The 20,756-nt window shown below is 41.7% G+C and overlaps 1 protein-coding gene across 3 annotated transcripts in view; it reads left to right on the top strand.

The window, feature by feature from the left end:
- Positions 1-20,756, top strand: part of LOC143982120 (apoptosis-inducing factor 3-like) — a 233,849-nt gene that overhangs the window by 23,427 nt on the left and 189,666 nt on the right. For all 3 annotated transcript variants that reach the window (XM_077480563.1, XM_077480565.1, XM_077480564.1), the window contains exons 2-4: positions 189-267; positions 5,917-6,026; positions 15,390-15,499. In XM_077480563.1, the coding sequence (XP_077336689.1) occupies positions 206-267; positions 5,917-6,026; positions 15,390-15,499 (282 nt within the window). In that variant the 5' untranslated portion in view covers positions 189-205. The remainder of the gene's footprint in view (positions 1-188; positions 268-5,916; positions 6,027-15,389; positions 15,500-20,756) is intronic.

Raw genomic sequence — 20,756 nt, forward strand, 5'->3', positions numbered from 1 at the left:
AAAACCATTTTGGGCAAGGCAAGGGATAAGGATAAACTGCATGCTTGCTTGCAATTTTTAGTATCTAGCAAATTCATATTTTTGAAATGACTGGAACCTGGATGTGTTATTTATATATATATATATATATATATATATATATATATATATATATATATATTTATAATGTTTTTTTTATTTTTTTGCAGCAACCAAGAGAATCGCCATGAGTGGAAATGAGAAGATCACCCAGGAGCTGTGCAAGGAATCCGAAATGAAAGATGGAGAGTAAGCTCTAAGCTATAGAGTAGAGAAGGAAAGAACACCACCTCTTAGCATGAGATGTATACCAGCCTTTGTGGATCAAGTTCAATAAGTCTAACAGTGCTGTCCATTTGCCAAACCAAAGTTTCTTTATAACTGTTTAGTGGGTGGGACATTCACCTACATGCCTGCCTTTACCCATAAGTAATTTCTTCTTCTTTTGAAGGGGTTATTTGCGAATATACATAATGAAATTATGTGACAGAACAAGCATTTCAACAGCAGTTGCATCAACCATATACAGTAGAATGACAGTACAGGTTCTGCAACCTCAAGCTCTTGTATGGGGAGCACAAATTGACCTTAAATTGTTACAATTTTATGTAAAGATTCGTATAAACAGTGTTGACATTTCTTTGATTCAAATATGCAACTATACAAAATAAATATTTGGACTCTTAAAGTTGATGTAAACCCTCACATATACCCAGTGAAGTGAACAGCCTCAGAAGATGCACATGGATGACATCTCCCTACATAAGTTTTACATGTATATCTGCTGTCTTCAACTTTATATATTCTTTAGAAAGTTCACATCGTGTTTAAGAGATTTTCTCTTCCTGTTTAACACCAGGGGGGTTATTTACTAAAGGCAAATCCAGTTTGCACTGCAAGTGCACTTGAAAGTAAAGTCGCTGTAGATCCGAGGAGGGCATGCAAATAAAATAAAAAACAGCATTTTAGCTTGCACATGATTGGATGACAAAATCAGCAGAGCTTCCCCTCATTTCAGATCTACCCCTTAGATTTAGAGCAACTGCACTTTTTGCAGTGCACTTGTAGTATGTGGAAGTGTCCTTCGCGCTAATTGGAGTAACTGATAGAATGTGCCTATCTACAGAAAGAAAGTGGTAATAATAATTAAAACCGCAGCAGAACCTAGTAGTGTTCACAATACACAAATAAAACAAGTGCAAATATAAAGTGATCTTGCGCGGTAATAAAAATCACTCTAAAACATTAAAAATGATCCACTAAGGGATAAATAAAGTGCAAAAATATTAAAGTAAAGATATATATATATGTGTGCCAAAAATGTCCAAATGTTCAAAATCCTTAAGTGCTGGTTCACACTTGTGCAATACGAGAATCCTGCGAATCCACTGCGGGTTCCCACATGGCACCCGACACGCATGGCAATTCACACTGCCATATGCAAACTGCAGGGGAGTGTCATCATATGTTAACAACACCCCCATTTCAGTTTGCGTATCGCACTGCGAACTGACAGTTCGGACATGAATCAGATCGCATATGTGTGAACACACATGCGATCCGATTCTGGTCCGAACAGAAAAAAGGGTCCTGTGCGTGTTTGGACCAAATGCAGTGCAATATCAGCCATACTATCTGTAGGACATTGCATGTAATGTGACCAGCAGTGGCGCTGCGACTTACATGTGATGTCTGGCATTGCACTAGTGTGAACCAGCATTTAAGGAGAAATCGATAAATGCCTAGATTAATTAATAGTAATGAGAAAACCACTATATAACATCCTGCAAAAGGTATAAAGTGTTGGAGGAGACTCCAATTTGAGGAGAAGGTGTACAGTACATGGATACTAAAATGGGCAGATGTACAATATTTTATTGGCCAAATAGGAAGTGAGAGGAAACCCCTGCAAATTAGGGGAATTCCTTGTGACCACCAGGTCACCAGAACTAGTGTCCCCTTGAAAGATTTCCCCTAATGGGGGGGGGGGGGGGGTCGGGGGTTTACAGACAGCAATAAAAGCTGACAAGTGTTCTAATCTCTCTCCACTTTTTCCAAAACTAAAAAAAAAAAAAAAAAAAAAAAAAAAAAAAGTTTTGTCTTTTTAATTATACTTTAAGACCTCAATGCAGAATAATTGTAAGCTGGACAGGTAAGATCAAGCGGTGTGACAATTTTCTGTGATCTTCCACCTTTGCTTTACATATTGGTTCTGTCTTTTAAAGTAGAATTTTGGTCAGAAAATAAAGTCCTAATAGACTATATAATGCTTGCCACTTTTTGTTTGTGGCACTGTGCCGAGAATCCGAGCCACTAGAGGTCAATCGGCTGACAGACTAAAGATTTACTGCTGTTCATGGGCCCTGGGCATCAGCAAAATGGCAGCCTCTGGCAGGAAGAAACAAGAGCAATGCTGGAGGCAATTTACAACACTAGTAAGGCACATAAATTACAAATGCTACCAAAATTAAAGAACATTATTTTTTTCTCAAGTTGTTATGGGTAAATTTGTGCATCAACATGTTGAGTGAAGGGAGGAGACCATAGGATGAATGTCTGTGTATCATTAATTTTTATTGCTATGTGATTAAAGTGCTTTTCTAAATTTCAGGTAGCTACTTAATCTCATTGTGTATTAATTAAAGTAATTTTATTTTCACTTGTGTACGCTCCTCAGTATAATTGAAAGTAGATCGAAAGGCCAAACTTTTTTTTTTTTCCTTTTAAATTTTCAATAGCATAAGGGAGGACTTAAACCCATTTTGGGTGTGTGGGTTATTTTTTTTTTTGCCATCTGTGTCCCATTGGGGAGATTTCTCTTCATTCCTGCCCCATAACCAAAAAAGGAATCGAGGAAATCCCTCCAAAGGCAGGGAATCCATGGTTGTCACAAGTGTCACCCCCCCCCCCCCCCCCCCCCATTGGAGAATTTCCTCTCTATTACTGTTCTGATTTTTCTTCACTTTTGATAACCGTAAACATGACAAATGGAGAGGGTGAATCTCCCTGACAGGACACAGACAGTTTAACCTGATGGGTGTTCTAATCCACCTCCACTCTATCCAAAACTAAAAAAAATCTATGCCTTTAGTTAGAATTTATTTTTTATCATTTAAACATCAGTCTTCCATATAGACAGATTGTTGGCCAGTACTTTGTGCCAATCAGTGTTCTATTATCTATAGGTATCATCCTTACAGATGGGGGGGGGGGGGGGGGGGCTGCAGGCGTTGGTGTTGCCAATGAGAATGAAATTTACTGACAAGACACCCAAAATTTACTGGCACAGCCAAATATTTACTGGCATTTCCAAAATTTACAAAATGACAGTTTTAAGTGCAAATTTCAGTATTTAGACTACAAACAAGTACAATATGCAATTAGAAATGTAATTTAAGGTGGATAATAAGGCAAAAAACATTTTAATATTTTATTTTCAAAATGGTAAGTGAGTAGCTCAGGGACAGGACAAGAAATTAGAATGGGTGGCACACATGCATGAAATTGACTCACAGTGACACTGACAGCAATACAGATGACGCCTCACTGACGTGACACATCCCCTTAAGAGTCAATGACAGTCTATCTCCATGACAGTTGGTCCCTTCGGTCCACTCCAGTCTGAATAGCAGTGACAGTCTTGCTCCCAGCTTGCCTTGCTCCCATACTGCAGACCCACACACCAGGCTACGGCCACTCCCCTCGGCCTCCTTGCATCGCTCAGGCACTGCCTCCACCAGCGCCCCCCCCCCCCCCCCCGGCGCCGCCCAAACACACTGTAGCATGCACTCAGATGGTCTCGGCTGACTCCGAACCAGACCTGTGCATGCGCAGAGCTAAGCGTCACAACCATCTTTTTTACTGGCAGGAGAAAAATGCCTGTTTTTTTACTAGCTGCCAGTAAAAATACTGGTGGTTGGCAACACTGGCAGGCGTGACCTTGTTGGTTTACTGTTTTTTTTTTTTTTTTTTATTGCCCAAATAAAGACTGGGATTGGTAATGTAAAAAGCTTAAAGTAGATGTAAAGTGAATTGCTAAAATAGTCTTTTAAAGTGGTTGTAAACCCATGGGGGGAAAAAAAAAAGCAACCTGCAAGGCAAAGGCATAATGAGCTAGTATGCATAGTATACTAGCTCATTATGAATAGCTTACCTGAGAACGAAGCCCCCGAAGCGGTCCTCCGTCTTCATGTCTGCCGCTGCCATGGATCCCAGAGTGACTTCCGGGTCTCGCTGCTCTGGCACTGTGGTTCGCCAGAGCAGCGATGATGTCACTCCCATGCATGCGCACGGGAGCCGACACTCGTGGCATATCGCCGCGATCTGCGGCCTGCCCAGTGCGCCTGCGCGCCGCTGTCTACGGCGCATGCGCCATAGACAGCAGTGGCTGTCTTTTTGGAAATATAGCTTAGGTCCCTATACGGTTTAGGAGATATTTCTTGGACCTACATGTAAGCCTTAATCTAGGCTTTACCTGTAGGTCAAAGTGGTTTGTAAGGGTTTACAACCACTTTAAACTCTTATACAATTTTTATATTTACTTAACCTCCCTGGCGGTACGATTATTTCGGATTTTAGGTGCTAAAAGCGGTACCATTATTTTGCATGAAAATTTGGCGTTTTATATTGTAGTCCTGTAATTCTTAGGAATACCTCTCTTAAATCTGTCCAAACCAGAGTCTAGCAGACATCCTGGGTATGATAAAGTTTGAAAAATTAAATCATAAATTATAATATAATAAATAATTATAAAAAATTGTACCAAATAATAATATAACAATAATAAAAATTATTCAATAATTTTATCAAATCAAAAACACTGAAATTTGCTCAGTTGCAGAATTGTCACTGTCATTACTTTTCAGTATTTGATGACGGATCTCCCCACAAATCGCTATCGCTCAATTCTGCGAGTGATTCTAATTTATTATCGCTGTTTTCTAGCTGGTCTAAAATCATTTTTGATGTAAAATGACAGTTTTGGTTGCTATGGACAATCTCCAGTTTCCAGGCATAAAGAACAGTTTTTATAATATAAAACTGCATGCAGGACACTGGGCAGACCACTAGGGACAACGGGGATGTGAAATATTTACATACAGCAATGTAATCTGTAAGATTACATTATACTGTATGTTTACTGTTTGTTTCACTTTTTGAATTTGGCGCCGATCTCCGTGCCCGTGCGTCGCAACGCTCGCAGGGCACGGAGATCGGCGATGTAATGCATCGAGCGAGACACGGCTCGCTCGTACAGCGGGGAGACAACGCTGGATCCGAGGGAGAAGGTAAGTAAACCTCCTCCTGGATCCAGCGATGCAGTCCCGAGTCTGACTCGGGGATACCGCTTTTGGTATGAAAAATCCACCCCGAGTCAGACTCGGGAATACCGTCAGGGGGGTTAAAAAGGTTTTAACTTCAGAGTTTATTAAATACCTTTAGAAACCTTTTTGTGCTCACGTTCCTGCTATTCTATTCCTAAGCTGCTGGGCAAGGGCTGTTGAGGGAAATATTAGCACTTCTACTAATGTTATCACCCACACTCTGACACAATTTCCATCAGCCCTTGTACTGCTGTACTCGCTTGAGATATGTGTTCGTTGTCTCTGGCCAAGCTTTGCCTAAAGTGAATTATGGAAGGTGGGTGCAAATGTTGGCTACTTTTGGAGGAGGGGCAGGATGGGATGTGACACGTCCTTGTAGGAGTTTCCAGATTATTCATTATGGGTGACAGCTATATGACACTGCAAGAATTTTTTTTTCTAAACTGTATATATATTTGGATTACAATTATAATATTTAATGCAGGTTGTATAACAGTGGTGTTTGAGTACTAACATTTTTCTAAAGAGGAAGCATATCAAATCAATAATGTCTACCTACCTCTTTTGTATGCAGGATGCGGGAATTTTTGATTGAAGGGAGCAGTATCCTATTAGTGAAGAGTAATGGGACATTCAGTGCTGTGGGCAACAAGTGTTCCCACTATGGAGCGCCTTTAAGTAAGGGTAAGTCCTGTAGAGAATACGCCCGGCAGACTTTTACCACTGCATTACTCATCCAGAGCAGCCTAATAACATTTTATTTTTTATTGATTGCTGTAACCTGAGAGGTCGTATAAAATCACTTACTGTGGGATGCTGTACATTTTCACTTTGGACTTATTACAGAAACCTTTTTGTTTCTTTGACCATTTTCCTTTTGTTAAATGGTACAAGAGTTTGTTATATAATGATTCTGGGTGTATAATGCACTGCTCTCTAAAAGGCCTATGTGTACTGTACATTCCAGTGTGAGCATATAATTGTTCAATGAGAAATTTGCCATGGTGGTAATCAAGATAGGCCCCACTTGCATTAGTCAAGACCTCATAGAGAGGAGGGTTCATGCCCACTAGCATTATAGTGCAGTATTTGGCAAGAAAAATGTCTCCAGGTCAGGATTTACCATTGGGCATTGTAGGCACGTGCTTATAAACAATTGATTATATAAACAATTTTTTTTACATCACCAGTAGGAATAGGCATTTTTACAGATTGGGGTTTATTTACTAAAGGTATATAGGCTGGTCACTTTGCAAGGGAAGTTGCACTTTGCAATGTCCTCCAGAGCTTAGTGAATACAGTGAAACGTCACTTTGCAAAGAATACCTTACCATGTGGAAGGAAAATAAATAAAAAAGCTCTGGGGTATATTCCCTTGCAAAGTGCAACTTCCCTCAGGCTCGGTAAACACTGATGCGACATGGAATTTGAATTGTGAGACACAACCAAGTCAGATGAGATGTGAAATTCAGTGTTTCCTTATGAGAGCTATCTTAACTGATACTACACAAGTCTATCCAACTTTAGAAAAGGTTCCTGCACTACTTTGGTCTGACTTTCTATACGACTTCAATGCCACAGAGTATAAAGATTGACATCAAAATCATACTTCGACGTTGCACTGAAAGTTGTGTGGCTTTTTACTCCGGCTAATGTGAACCGAGTCAAAATGTGAATTCATGCCTAGAATTTTAGCATCATTTCAATCAATGGAAGCACTAAAAACCCCACAAGGTACATGTAATGTATGTATCCTCCTTTTTCTTTTTTTTTTTAAATCTTTTATGTAACCACTTCATTACCCACGTATAATCATATGATATCTGCAGGTGGGATCTCCTCGTCACTCGGGAGCCGATGCACTTGCCCGGTGGCTGCAATGTCTGCTGGGCAGCTGCGATTGCTCGTCACAGAGCAGGAACATGGATCTGTGTGTAAACGCACAGATCCATGTCCTGTCAGGGGAGAGAAGAGACAGATTGTGTGTTCCTAGTATATAGAAACAGCAATCGGTCTCCTCCCCGAGTCAGTCCCATCCCTCCCACAGTTAGAATCACTGCCTAGGGAACACATTTAATCTCTTGATCGCCCCTAATGTTTAACCCCCTCCCTGCCAGTGACATTTATACTGTAATTGGTGCATATTTATAGCACTGATCGCTGTATAAATATCACTGGTTTCAAAATAGTGTCAAAAGTGTCCACCGCAATGTCACAATCACGATAAAATTCACAGATCACCGCCATTACTAGTAAAAAAAAAAAAAAAAAAATATATATATATATATATATATATATATATATATATATATATATATATATAATATAAAAATGCCATAAATCTTGCCCCTATTTTGTAGGCGCTATAACTTTTTCACAAACCAATCAATATATATGCTTATTGCGATATATATATATTTTTTTTAATAAAAATATGTAGAAGAATGCATATCGGCCTAAACTGAGGAAAAATTGGGAATATTTATTATAGCAAAAACTAAAATATTGGTGGTTATTTTACTGAAGGAAAATCCACTTTGCACTGCAAGTGCACTTGAAAATGCACTGAAAGTGCACTTGGAAGTAAAGTCGCTGTAGATCCGAGGGGAACATGCAAGGAAAATAAAAAACAGCATTTTAGCTTGCACATGATTGAATGATAAAATCAGCAGAGCATCCACTCATTTCACATCTACCCCTTAGATTTAGAGCAACTGCACATCCAAGTGCACTTTCAAGTGCACTTGCAGTGCAAATTGGATTTGCCTTTTGTAAATAACACCCATTTTTGTGTATTTTTTTTTATTTTTTCAAAATTGTCACTCTTTTTGTTTTAAAACACAAAAAATAAAAATGCAAAAAATAAAAACTGTGAGAGGTATTTGAATACCACCAATAGAAAACTCTTATTTGTGGGGAGAAAAAAATGATAAAAATGTCTTATGGGTACAGTGTAACATGACTGTGCATCTGTCATTCAAAAATGTTACAGCACTGAAAGCTGAAAATTGGCCTGGGCAGTAGGGGTAGAAAATGCCCTGCATTGAAGTGATTAAGCAAAGGACATGGTTCAAGGACACAAAATGGCATAGACACATTGGCATACAGTACAGCACAACCCATTGTCATTGCAAAATCTCAAGATGCTAGAAACATTCAAGGTGTCATTTATATCTCTGGCTAAACATAGAGAAGAAGACATACCGGTAATCTCAAAACTGGACAAGGATAGGGCAAACCATAGCCAAGGGATAAATTGCTCGGCAGAGTGAGCCTGTGGAACCAGCCCAAAGCATTTTCCAAATGTTTTATAAAAAGAAAAGTACCATAGAGCCGTAGAGGTGCTGAACCGAGGAACGAGAAAAAGATGGTAGAGTGTAAGAAGAAGAAGAAGAAGAAGAAAAGAGCAAAATGATAAAGAGAAGCGAAAGGTAATGAGAGGGAGAAAGGGGGTGGGGGAAGAAGAGATGTGAAATTGTGAACCAAAGTACCAAATATATTTAGAGTCTTAACAGGCCCATTTTACTTTACACCGTTGCATTTAAAAAGAGTTCGGCCTTCACCAGAGAAGATGTCCATAACGACCAAATTTTGGAGTAACCTTCCTGATGATGATGTGCCGAGAGGACAAGACCCTCTAATTTTGTTAATTTCCTCCACTTTTTGGAGCCATTTTCCGATGGTCGGAAAATGTGAGGGTTTCCATTTAAGAGCGATGCATGTCTTAGCGGTGTTAAGGAGATGGCGAATGATCTATTTCTTATCGACTCTCCTGGGAGTATTGGAAGCATGGAGAAGAAAAAAGTCTGGGTCGTCCAGTTTTGGCCATTCCGTGAATTGTTGAGCGATGCGTCTAACTTATTTCCAGAAGGGTTCTATCTTGAGACAGGTCCAAATAATGTGTAGAAGTGTTCCCTGTTCTTCCTGGCACCACCAGCAACAATCTGAAGTTGCAGGAACATTTTTTTACAGCCTCACCGGCATCCTGTACCATCTGGTTAAGATTTTAAAATTAGTTTCCTGCACCCTCGTGCAGATGGAAGATTTATATGTAAATCGAAGGATATGTTGCCTTTTGTTGTGAACGAACAGTGTGACTAAGATACCGTTCCCACTCCCCAAAGCAGCGTAGGGAGTAGGTCTCTGGGGGTGTGATCAATAGATTATAGGTGGTCTATAGTATATGTGGCATCACCCTCTCCCCCGAGCAATACTCCTCCTCCCAGAGTTGTGAAATGTTGGCAAAATTTGCTCGGGGGGGTAAGGGATCTGAAGAAGTGAGTGAGTTGGAGAGCCCTCCAGAACTCCAGGCGGAAGGATTCCGAGGAGTTAGTGAGATCAGAGATCGATGGCTAACATTTTATCCTTCACAAAATGAGAGGCCTGGTTACAACCAGACGACCCTCAGATTCTGAAAGGCTGTATCTTGGTATCCCGGGTTAAAGAGTGGGTTAATGTATATATCTTTTTGTCTTCTATGTTTGCAAGAATGTAACAAATCTTTATATAATGTGGTTGTATTTTGTTTGACAAAGATAAAATTGTTCTTTGCTTGTTGCTGGCTTAGTGTAATTATTGACCTACAGTTTGTGCATCATACTACAGAACTTAAAAATGCATTGTAAGCATATTTATTTAGCTGCATTTAAAAAGCTTGTAGTCTGGATAACTGGTGTTAGTCTAATACAAACCGTTCTACAGAAGAATAGGTTACATAAAGTAGTTTAATACAATGTATTAATATAACAATAGACATTCATTCATGCAAGTGTATATAATTTCTCCCTTTATATAGCCTGGTTCACACCTATGCGGGTTGCAGTTGATGCATATATCAGGTTCACTTTGCATTTTTCAATAGACATTTTTGATCTATTGAAGTCTATGAAACCAAAAACACAACCTGCTGGTCCCTGGCCCTTTTCATAAAATGCACAGATGTGAAAGTGACCCATAGGAAACCATGTTAAATGGACTGTAGTGTGTTTCTGCAAAACTGAAAATGCACAAAAAAATGCTTAGGTGTGAGCCATGCCTTAGATGGATAATGCAATAATGAGCTTGAAATGGGATCTAGTCTTTATTCTCAATTGCCATGCTCTGGAACTGAGACAGGCCAATAGTGTTTACCATTATTTGTGCACTGATCCTTTCTGACAGCAAAAAAATGTATGTACAGAAAATATTTTCACCCCCCTCCTTACCCCCTGGACAACACTGTTATATGTTGGCCGATTTGATGTAAAGTATTATATTTAGATAGATGGATATAGAAATGTATATGTATTGTGATGGGACCACAAAGCCATCTATTAGGGAAGGGTCTTTTTGGCTAAAAAGTGACAGGAGAAACTGGGTTATCTGAAGGCTGCTGTTTATTGTAATATTTACTCTGTTGGATTTTGTCATCTGTTGCAAGTATCTTGTGAGCTTTTTTCTGTGCTGAGACTCAACAAATGCATCTCTATAAATGAACCAAGTGCTGCGGGAATAGAATTAAAATTATTAATTATCATCCTATTACATCTATATGACTACATCACTAAAATCACTGACTGTGTTGATGGTGGAATCTCTCCTGTGGAGCTATTGTGTTCTCCTAGTGGGCGGGGGGGGGGGGGGGGGGGAGCAGGCAGCCGACCCTGCGGTGAGAACACAGTGATTATTGCAAGCGTCTATAGCCACTGGCAAAATCGTATCTGAAAATCCAACATACTGGTTGTACTCAAGTCCATCGATTTTGGTACAATCAGCCTGGCCATGGATTGTTCGAATCTCATCTGGTCCCAGTGTGAAGGACCTCGGTATTCAAGAGGCGTATGTCCAACGTATAAGCTTTCCTTGCCCGGTAACACAGCGATCCATGATCCCGCAGCCCACCCAGTCACTAGTCTGGACACAATGTAGGGTGGTGAAAAAGATAAATACTGTTTATTGAAAACTCACAGAGCACTTATAAACCACACAATCAGGTGAGCCTGATAACATTATTGTATGCAAATGAAACTATATAGCAACTTATAGCTGACAGTGATATAATTAACACAAGCTAATTAGTCACTTAAACTAGCCTAGGCGACTAGACCATTTAGCGCCTACAACACTGAATACAAAGTTCTGTACAATACACATAAGTATAAACTTCTCACAATAATTTGGTAACAATTTAAAATGGTCACAAGGTTAATCTCATCTTCAAGAGATGCTCAGACAGAACGAAACAGTAGAACAATGGAAATTACCTACTTACAGTAACAAACACAACAAACCCCACCTCAAACTATCCTGCAATAAGTCTACAACAGTCTGAGACAAACTACAATATTCCAGCAGTCTGAAAAGGTGGAATTATTTTATCTTCAAAGTTTTCTTAAGGGATATTTGTTAATTGATATTTCCAACCCAGTCTGCAGGAGGGCCGCCATATTCCCTCTGACCATTAACCTGTACAAGATGAATATTACCTCTTTCCATCCACTCCAGAAGGGAAGTTTTATTGTCCTTATTCAGAGAAGTAATGCAAACCACGCTCTCAACATCCATTAAGTGGTTGTCCATCATTCTAGAATGATCTGTTTTCTCCATGGGCCATAATTAGTGGGTAGGAGGCTTGCCCCTACTCCTCTTGAAAAACCCCAGTCCTGGCAGGGTCTGTCACACCTGGCTGAACCATCTATGGCCGGCTTAAGTCTTGGATACTTAAACAAGGAAACCGTCAGATCACCCTGCCATAGTTTCTGTTACCTGGAGTCACTGTTACCTGGAAGATTTGCTTGCTCTTGCCCATCATTGCATGTTTTAGTACCAACTACTGCTTTATCCATTATATAAAATAAGTAAAAAATCCAAATGGGAGAGTGGGACCCCTCATAACGGTCACAGCAATGTACAGACTCTGAGTTTGTGAAGAAAATCCTCAAAACTTTATAAGAGCTTTTCATGTGATTTTACTCTCCAACGTCTACCAAAATAACAGCTTTGTGGTGATCAAAAAGAAAAGAGCCACAGTCCAATGTTGGCACCTCTTGCTGGATTTATTAAATGATCAACAAGTAAGCTGCATACACACCATCTCCGCTGAAAAAACTTCTTTGACTTGTTTCGCTGCTCCTGACTTGCTCTCAAGGTGGACTGATTCCTTAAAATAGATACACTGGGTACAGAAAGAAATAAAATCAAAAATACACCAGTTCTATAAAGGGCTTTGGCTGACAACTGAACATTTAGCACACAGTAGTGCTCATCTGTGCACAAGATTGGGCCATATGGGAATGAGGATGTGAAGGGATATAAGGGATACTTTGTTTAATGTAATTACTCCTTTTGTGCCGGTTCACACTAGTGCGATGCGAGAACCCTGCGAATCAACTGCAGGTTCCCGCATCGCACTTGACACGCACGTTAGTTCACACTGCCATATGCGATCTGATGGGGAGTGTCATTATATGTTAACGACATCCCCATTTCAGCTTGCATATCGCACTGCAAACTGACAGTTTGGACATAAATCGGATCGCATATGTGTGAACACGCATGCGATCCGATTCTGGTCCGAACAGAAAAAAGGGTCCTGTGCGTGTTTGGACCAAATGCGGTGCGATATCAGCCATACTATCTGTATGGCTGACATCGCACCCGCGCAGACATCGCATGTAATGTGAACAGCAGTGCGCTGCGAATTACATGTGATGTCTGGCATCGCACTAGTGTGAACCGGCACTTTTATATGAAGATGTGTTCAGATGTTTTTATCAGTCACCAAGAAGAAAATTTGAATTGGCAAAGTAGTTGCTGATCCTAGTAGATGTGGAAAGCAGGGAACAGTTGAAATATTTGTAGACTTGCTCGATTTAACGGATATAATACAATAGCTAAGGTGCGTTGTTTAAAGATAGCCTCATTCTTTAATAAGGAAATACAAATAGAAATTGAGTAACTTATTAAGACTTATCAGTTATATATTATAAAGGGTGAAGTGGGCCAAGTATTTCTTTACTCACGTTTTCAAATGTAATCTGTTACTGTTATGTCCATAATGTTTATTATGAACTGGTTGACCGAGACAAGCCCAATTTACGTATTTTTTTTTCTTATACTATTTCTGGATACAATATTTTCTCACTTTAAAGAATGTTTTACTGCTGTATTAGTTGGCAACACTGAAATACTTTTTAACGCAAAACAACGTGGGCTGATAATGCTGATGTACCCTGTGGTTTCAGGTGAAATGTACATTTTAAGGCTCCATGCACACTGGAGCTCATAAACTGCAGTTTATTCGAGTTTGGGCGTTTTTTTTAAAAGCCCATAAACTCCACACCTATGTTAGCCTATGTGTCCATGCAGACATGGACGTTTTTTAGTTTTAATCGGCAGTGGAGTTTTTTTCTGAACGCCAGAAATTCCTGTTCAAAGTGCAGTTTTTCACTGCCAAAAAATGACAAACGCTGATAAACGCTCATAAACGCGCTTTAATTAGCGTTTGGCATTCTATTTTTTTCAATGCATTGTGGGAGTTTGGAATGCACTGTGGGATTTTTGGAGTGTCCTCTGTGTATTTTTATTAAAAACGCCCATAAACACTAGTACAAAACGCTGTTAAAAGCACGTTTTTTTCAACCAGCGTTTTCTGCCAGCAATCTGGCGTCCAGAAAAAGCTTTTTTGAGCTTCAGTGTGCATAGAGCCTTAGTCCACTTTAAGGACCTTCTATGGTTACAATAACTGTTGCAATATTAAGGTACACCTGTCACTAGTCCTAAGCCACAAAACTAACCTTACACCCGAAAGATGGGATTCTCTAGGTGCCATTTGGTACACAAAGGTGTGATCTTGGTGTTTTCCACAATGCACTGTGGGAGACCGGCGGCTTGTTGAGAAGCATCCAAGACTGCATTGTGCGGAACATTAGGGGGGGGCTCATGTTTTCTACTTTAAAAAGTTATATATTGCAATAAACTTAGGATTGAAAGTCTATCAGGACATTGAGTAGTGCAAATGTCTATTTTAAGCCTGACAGAAGAGCATAAGTAATTCACACGGTATGTTGTGTGGGCTTTGGCAAAGGGCTTTCCATGCTAGAAAAGAAAAATAATTTCTAAGAAAGATACTTCAGACAGATGCACTCCTTGTTAAACTTTTATATTGAATGACAAAAGAAAGCACAAAAACAGTGGGGGAAGGAAGAAGCAAACTGACACGTTTCGTGCTCTTCTAAGCTCTTAGTCATAAGTGGTGTCTTTTGGTATTGGTAATGTTCAACAAGGAGTGCAGCCGTCCAGAGTATCTTTCTTGTATAAAAATGTGTGGCTGGACTTGGTAACCTTGTAAAGCGTTGCAGTAGTGAGAGAGATGCCAGGAGGAGCACATATACATATAATGGTGTTTACTTCATATAACAATAGTTTTCATGTCAAGTTGGTGTTCAAAACAGACCTGAGGGCCAGATACAATATTTTTAATCAATGAAAAATGTTTTACTAGCACAGGAAATGGTCCAATTTGTTTTTTTTGCCCCATTCATCCAGAATGAATGTACATGCAGTTTGACTGAGTTAATCACTATGTGAATTTTTTATAAATGTACCAGTAAGTGTCACACTAACACTGTGACTCCACTTCTAGAAACATGTTGCATAGATTGACTTTTAGTTCTTAATGAAATACAAGTGCACACCCACTTTCTCCTGCACTTTCAGTGTGTCTCTGGACACTCACACTGCAGTTTACTTTTCTTTGTAGTTTCACTTTTTCTCCAGGACTCTTAGGTACTGCTCTATGGCCTTAGAGGTATGACCACTGGTCAGCTATATTGCCCAATTTTTCCTTATAAAACTTGATATGCAAGTGAGTGAAATGCATTAACATTAGCATGTTGCATCATGCTGGCCATGCATCCAAATTGGCCTCTGTCAAAGAAGAAAACTTCTGTATTTGTTATACAAAAATGTAAATTACCCATCAATCACTTACAGAGAGGCTTATAGACAATAGTCATGTGATAATTCAAAAGTTGGGAAGCTGGTAATTTTATAAATGGTATTTTACAGGTTTCCTGGCAGGGGACAGAGTGCGATGTCCTTGGCATGGTGCGTGCTTTAACGTGAAAACAGGGGACATCGAAGAATACCCAGGATTGGACAGTCTGCCCTGTTTTAAGGTAACTCCAATGTTATTAGTCATGGCTACTCTATTTTTGAATACAATATAAAAAAACAGAAAATTGTACCATACTTACCGTAATTTTCTTTTCCTGGTGCCTATCCATGGCAGCATACCTGTGACGAGCTCCGCCTTGGCTCCTCCCTCAGGACTAGTGAATATTATAAAAGAAAAGGTTAGTACAGCCCCCGCATTCTCCGTAATATAGAATACCGAGGGTGGGATTGTATGCTGCCATGGATAGGCACCAGGAAAAGAAAATTTCGGTAAGTATGGTACAATTTTCTGTTTTCCTGGTGCCTCCATGGCAGCATACCTGTGACAAATAACTAGCTGAGATGGGTGGGATGCTTAGAAGTCTATTTTAAAGAAATTATTATTTAGAAGAAGCGAGGGCTGATGTGACTGCCTGTCTGCCAAACTCCACCGATGCAAGAGCTCCTGGGTCCACCCTGCAATGTTTCAGAAACGTATGTCGGGACGACCAAGTCGCTGCCCCACAAATAGTTTCAATTAACACATTCGCTCTTGCCGCCCAAAAGGCAGAAACTGCTCTGGTGGAGAGCGCCCTGACCGCCAAAGGGGGTTCCAGCCCCTTTGTCCTGTACACCTTGTGAATGAGTCTAACGATCCATGAGGCAATCGTTCTTGCTGACGCCTCCTTGCCTTGGTGTTTGCCCCAGGGAATTATAAACAGCCTGATGGAATCCCTGAATGATGCTGTGGTCTGCAGATAGCATTTCAAAGTGGAGGCAATGTCTAGCTCATGAAGAGAACCAGAGTCCTGTTCTGAAAATGTTGGGAGTGCCCAAGGTTCTGACATGTTTAAGGATGATGCGACTTTGAGAATAAATCCTCGCACTGTTCTGAGTTCTACTCTGTCCGGATGGAATATGATATGATTATGATCTGCTCCTAAAGCTTGGAGCTCTGAAACCCGTCTGCCAGAGGTTATAGCTATCAGGAAGGCTAGCTTCTAGGCTAGATTCCAAAGCGATGCTGACTCCGAACGGGCAAAAAGGTGGACTGGCTAAGGACTCTAGGATAATAGCAAGGTCCCAAGAGGGAAAAGATTGTTTAGTTGGCGGTCGGATCTTTTTGACAGCTTTGAAGAACTGTATTATTAATGAGTCCTCGGCCCATCTTCTACTGGTTTGCCAATGAAATTGCTGATACCTGTACTTTTAGTGTACCTAGTGCAAGACCTAGGTCTAGGCCTGCCTACAAAAACTCAAGAATTTGAGAGGATGATGGGGAATCTGGATCACAGCTTCTGCCAATCATGAAGGCCCTGAACTTTTGTTTGTGGATGGTTTTCTTGCCTTGAGCGGGGTTGCGATCACTTTGTTGGAACACCCTAGAGATTGGAACCTTTCTCTTTCAGCTGCCAGATGTGAAGATCCAGCCTGCCGGGGATCTGGAAGGGTGTGACATCCTTGCGAAAGGCGAAGAGGTATTATTGGAACCTTGACTGGAAGTCGGGTACTTAGATACATTGCTGTGGGGAACGAAGGACGTGTTGGCCAGTACAGTAGGACCGTTATCACTGTCGAGGTTTCTATCATAAGCCTTGACAGGGATCTTGGAATGAAAGGCCGTAGAGGGAAGGCATAGGCCTGATTGCATGCCCAGGGGGCTGAGAGGGCATCTAATGCCTCCGCTTGGGGTTGAGGAAGCCTTGAGATGCACCTTGGAAGCTTGGTATTGAATGCTGTTACAAATAGGTCTAGCTCGAGGGGACCCCACTGGTTCACTATCCAGTCGAAAATCTACGGGTGTAGAGACCATTCGTTGGCATCCGCAAACTTGCGGGAAAGGCGGTCGGCCCTCAAGTTGAGATGGCCGGGCAGATAAACTGCCCTCAGGTCCTTTAGATTCCTTTCTGCCCAGAGTATTATGGGTTCCACCTCCTTCAGGAGGGACCTGCTGCGTGTCCCCCCTTGCCGGTGTACATAGGATACCGCAGTCCTGTTGTCCATTCGGGGGAGAACAGGTTTCCCTGTAATCTCGAACCTTAGGGCTAGTAACGCAAGGTAGGCCGCTCTGACCTGCAGGACATTCGACACCAGGCCTGTTGTATGGAAGGACCATCTACGCTGCACTGAGATCCGGTTGCAGTGTGCTCTCCAACCTGCTGCACTGGCATTGGTATTAATTGTGATCCAGTCGACATGCCCTAACGGGCGTGATTTCAGAAGTGTCTGTTTCTTCATCCACCAATGCAGACTCCTGAGCATCAAGGTCGTCAAGTGTATGGGTTGGGATAGATACCACCTATTCCACAGTCTTTTGCCAGCAGTAGAAGGTCGTCCAAGTAGTGGCATACCCGAAGCCCCAATTCTCTCAGAGGGGCTATGATGGCAATTGGGGTCTTTGTGAAGACTCTTGGCGATGTGCAGAGGCCCAATGGAAGACTCTGGAAATAGAGATGTACCTGCCCCACCGCCAATCTCAGATACTTCTGGAAAGGAGGGAGTATGGGTATATGCAGGTAAGTGTCCTGCAAGTCTATTGACAACATCCAGCCCCCTGGTTGGTCTACACAAATAATCGTTCGTAGTGACTCCATTTTGAATCTTACTAGGAAGAAATAACGATTTAGACTTTTTAGGTCTATCACGGGTCTCCACCCTCCATTTCTCTTGGGGACTGGAAACAGGGTTGAGTAAAAACCCGAAAATCTCTCTGATGGAGGCACTGGAACTACTGCTTGCTGTTACTGCAAGGAGAGAAGAAATTGCTGTAGCACTTCCGTTTTTTAGGGGGGAACCTTGACACCCTTGTCAGGGAGAAGAAGACCTTGGGAGGTTTGTCTAGGAACGGCCAGAAATGGCCGTATTTGACTGTGGAGACTACCCAAGAATCCCTGCACTTTTGCTCCCAGATCTTTGAGAAGTGTTTTAGCTTGGCCCACACAGGACCCGCTTGGGCTGGCCAGGCATCGAGAGGATTTAGTAGAATCCTGTGGGGTAGGCATTGGTCTCTGTCTTCGGGTTTTGAGGAACGTGGACTGTGTGCTTTCCCAATTATGCCTGAAGCCTTTTCCCTGCCTGGACTATCGGTAATCCTTATTCTTGGAGTATTGGAATATGGGTGCGATTGTCCTGGAGCGCCTAGATCACCTGTCTTGGGGTAGCAGGCCTGATTTTCCACCAGTGACTCGAGAGATGTCCTTGTCCAGTTTTTCCCCCAAACAAGGCTTCACCATCAAATGGTATCTTGCACCAGTTCTGTTTGGAGGCGATATCTGCTGCCCACGGTTTCAGCCACAAGGCCCATTTGGCCATAACTGTGTGGAGCATTGCCCTTGCGGAGCAACGAATTGAATCGATGGCGGCTTCACCAATAAAGTCTGCTGAGAACTTCAGCTCATCCAAGGCCTTGATTATATCCTCCTCTGGGATGTCCTGTTGGATTGCTGACTCTATATTATCTGTCCAGACGCGTAGCGCATTGGACACTGATGTCAGGGCTATGACAGGTTTACAGGCGTTGTCTGCCATCTGGAGCCTTAAAAGAAGTTGAGTCTTCCAGGGGCAATGTGACATTCTTTGCCAACCTTACCACTGCTGCATCGACCACTGGAGAACCCTCCAGCATTGCGGAATCAGGCTATGAGAGAGGGAATAACTTTCCCAACCGATTAATAGAGAACATTTTCTCTGTCTTTTCCCACTCTTTTCAATCACATCCCTGATCTCGTCCATGAGAGGAAAAATGGAGATCTGGCGTTTGAGAAAGGGGAAGTATGATTTAGACTTCTTAAACCTTTGTGTTGGTCTCTCCCAGCCGATCGCTTGTTTAGCTGCCTGTACATAGGCCTGGACCATGGCGAAAGCAAAGCCAGAGGCATCTAGGTCATCAGATGATTCCTCTGAGATGGCATTCTCTTCCTGATGTTTAGAGGAGGATGCCGGCGTCAGACGAAAAATTCCACTTGTGGACAGCCCCGGGATGGAAGCCTCAGCCTCAGCCGTTTGCTCCTGAGGAGGAGACGCTGGTTGTTGCGTCGTCATTGTGGCTACCAATTCCGCAAGGGAGTCCTTTACTGCTTTCTTAAGTAGGTCCGCCATTTGCAGACCTTCAGCTGCATCGTCCCTGAGGCAATCTCAAACAGATCAGTTTGTCTGAAAGTGGGGCAGCTCCACACGCCTGACATCTTGGAGATCTAGGTCTCGGGGAGCATGAGTGATGGCGCCTTTTTGGCCGATGCTTTCTGCCACTTCTATAATCCCCATGCCAGGACGACCTGTCTCTGCTGTGACTAGAGTCATCATCGTCTTCATGTCGCCTTGAGGTCCTCTTAGACATCTTCTGGCGTACAGGACTGAAATACATAAAGTACCAGCCTGAGTGCACTCTTTTTTTTTTTTTTTTTTTTTTAAGTGTATCAACTTACCTGGACGTAGGTCCTTACCTCAGGTGTAGAGTAGGATCTTGTGCGGGTGGCGAATGGCTCATACTAGACGGATTAGCAGAAGCAGCAGCTAAGAAAAGAGTTTTAGAGGAGAAAAATCAACCAACCGTGTCCTTGACTGGAAAAAAGGGACTTCAATAAATACATCTAAAATACGTCTAAATCTACATTTTGTCTTCTTGTCCCTTTTTTTTTTTTTTGGGGGGGGGGGGGGGTTAAATTATATATATATATTTTAATTTTTTTTTTTTTTGTAAATAAAATAACTTATTTAATTATTTTATTTTTTTTTGTAAATAAAATAATTTATTTAATCATTTTTTATTCATTTTATTTAATAATTTAATATGTTTATCTAATTAATTAATTAATCCATGTTCTCTTTTTTTTTTTTTTTTTAATTAAAGCTCAGAGTAGCAGTTCTCCCTGCAGCCACAGGCGTCCCACTGAGGCCATCAGGGAGATAAACAGTAGAACAGGAGAGGCAGGGCACGCCTCTATCCTGTCTTTGACATTTTGAGGGCACAGACGTCACTGTGCCCTTATCAAAGATGGCCGCCGCGGCCTCCGAATCCACTGCGCATGCGCCGATCGGCGGAACAGTAAGATAGAAGCCTCACACCGCCGGCGCATGCGCAGAGCACGGCGGGGAACGCCGAAAGTTAAATAAAACGCCGGTGTTGTAAAATTTCATGCGACCCGTGAATTTCGCTCACCCCGTCACTTCCGGTGAGGCTCCGTCATTCGAACAGCTGACGGCGGGCCTTTACTGCGCATGTGTCAATCCCCTGCCCTTAACAGCGCAAGTGACGGGGTGAGCGAATTTCACAGGTCACAG

This window comes from Lithobates pipiens, unplaced genomic scaffold (genome assembly GCF_037356315.1).
Source record: "Lithobates pipiens isolate NorthernLeopardFrog02 unplaced genomic scaffold, aLitPip1_a1.2 Scaffold_16, whole genome shotgun sequence".
Classification (NCBI taxonomy): domain Eukaryota; kingdom Metazoa; phylum Chordata; class Amphibia; order Anura; family Ranidae; genus Lithobates; species Lithobates pipiens.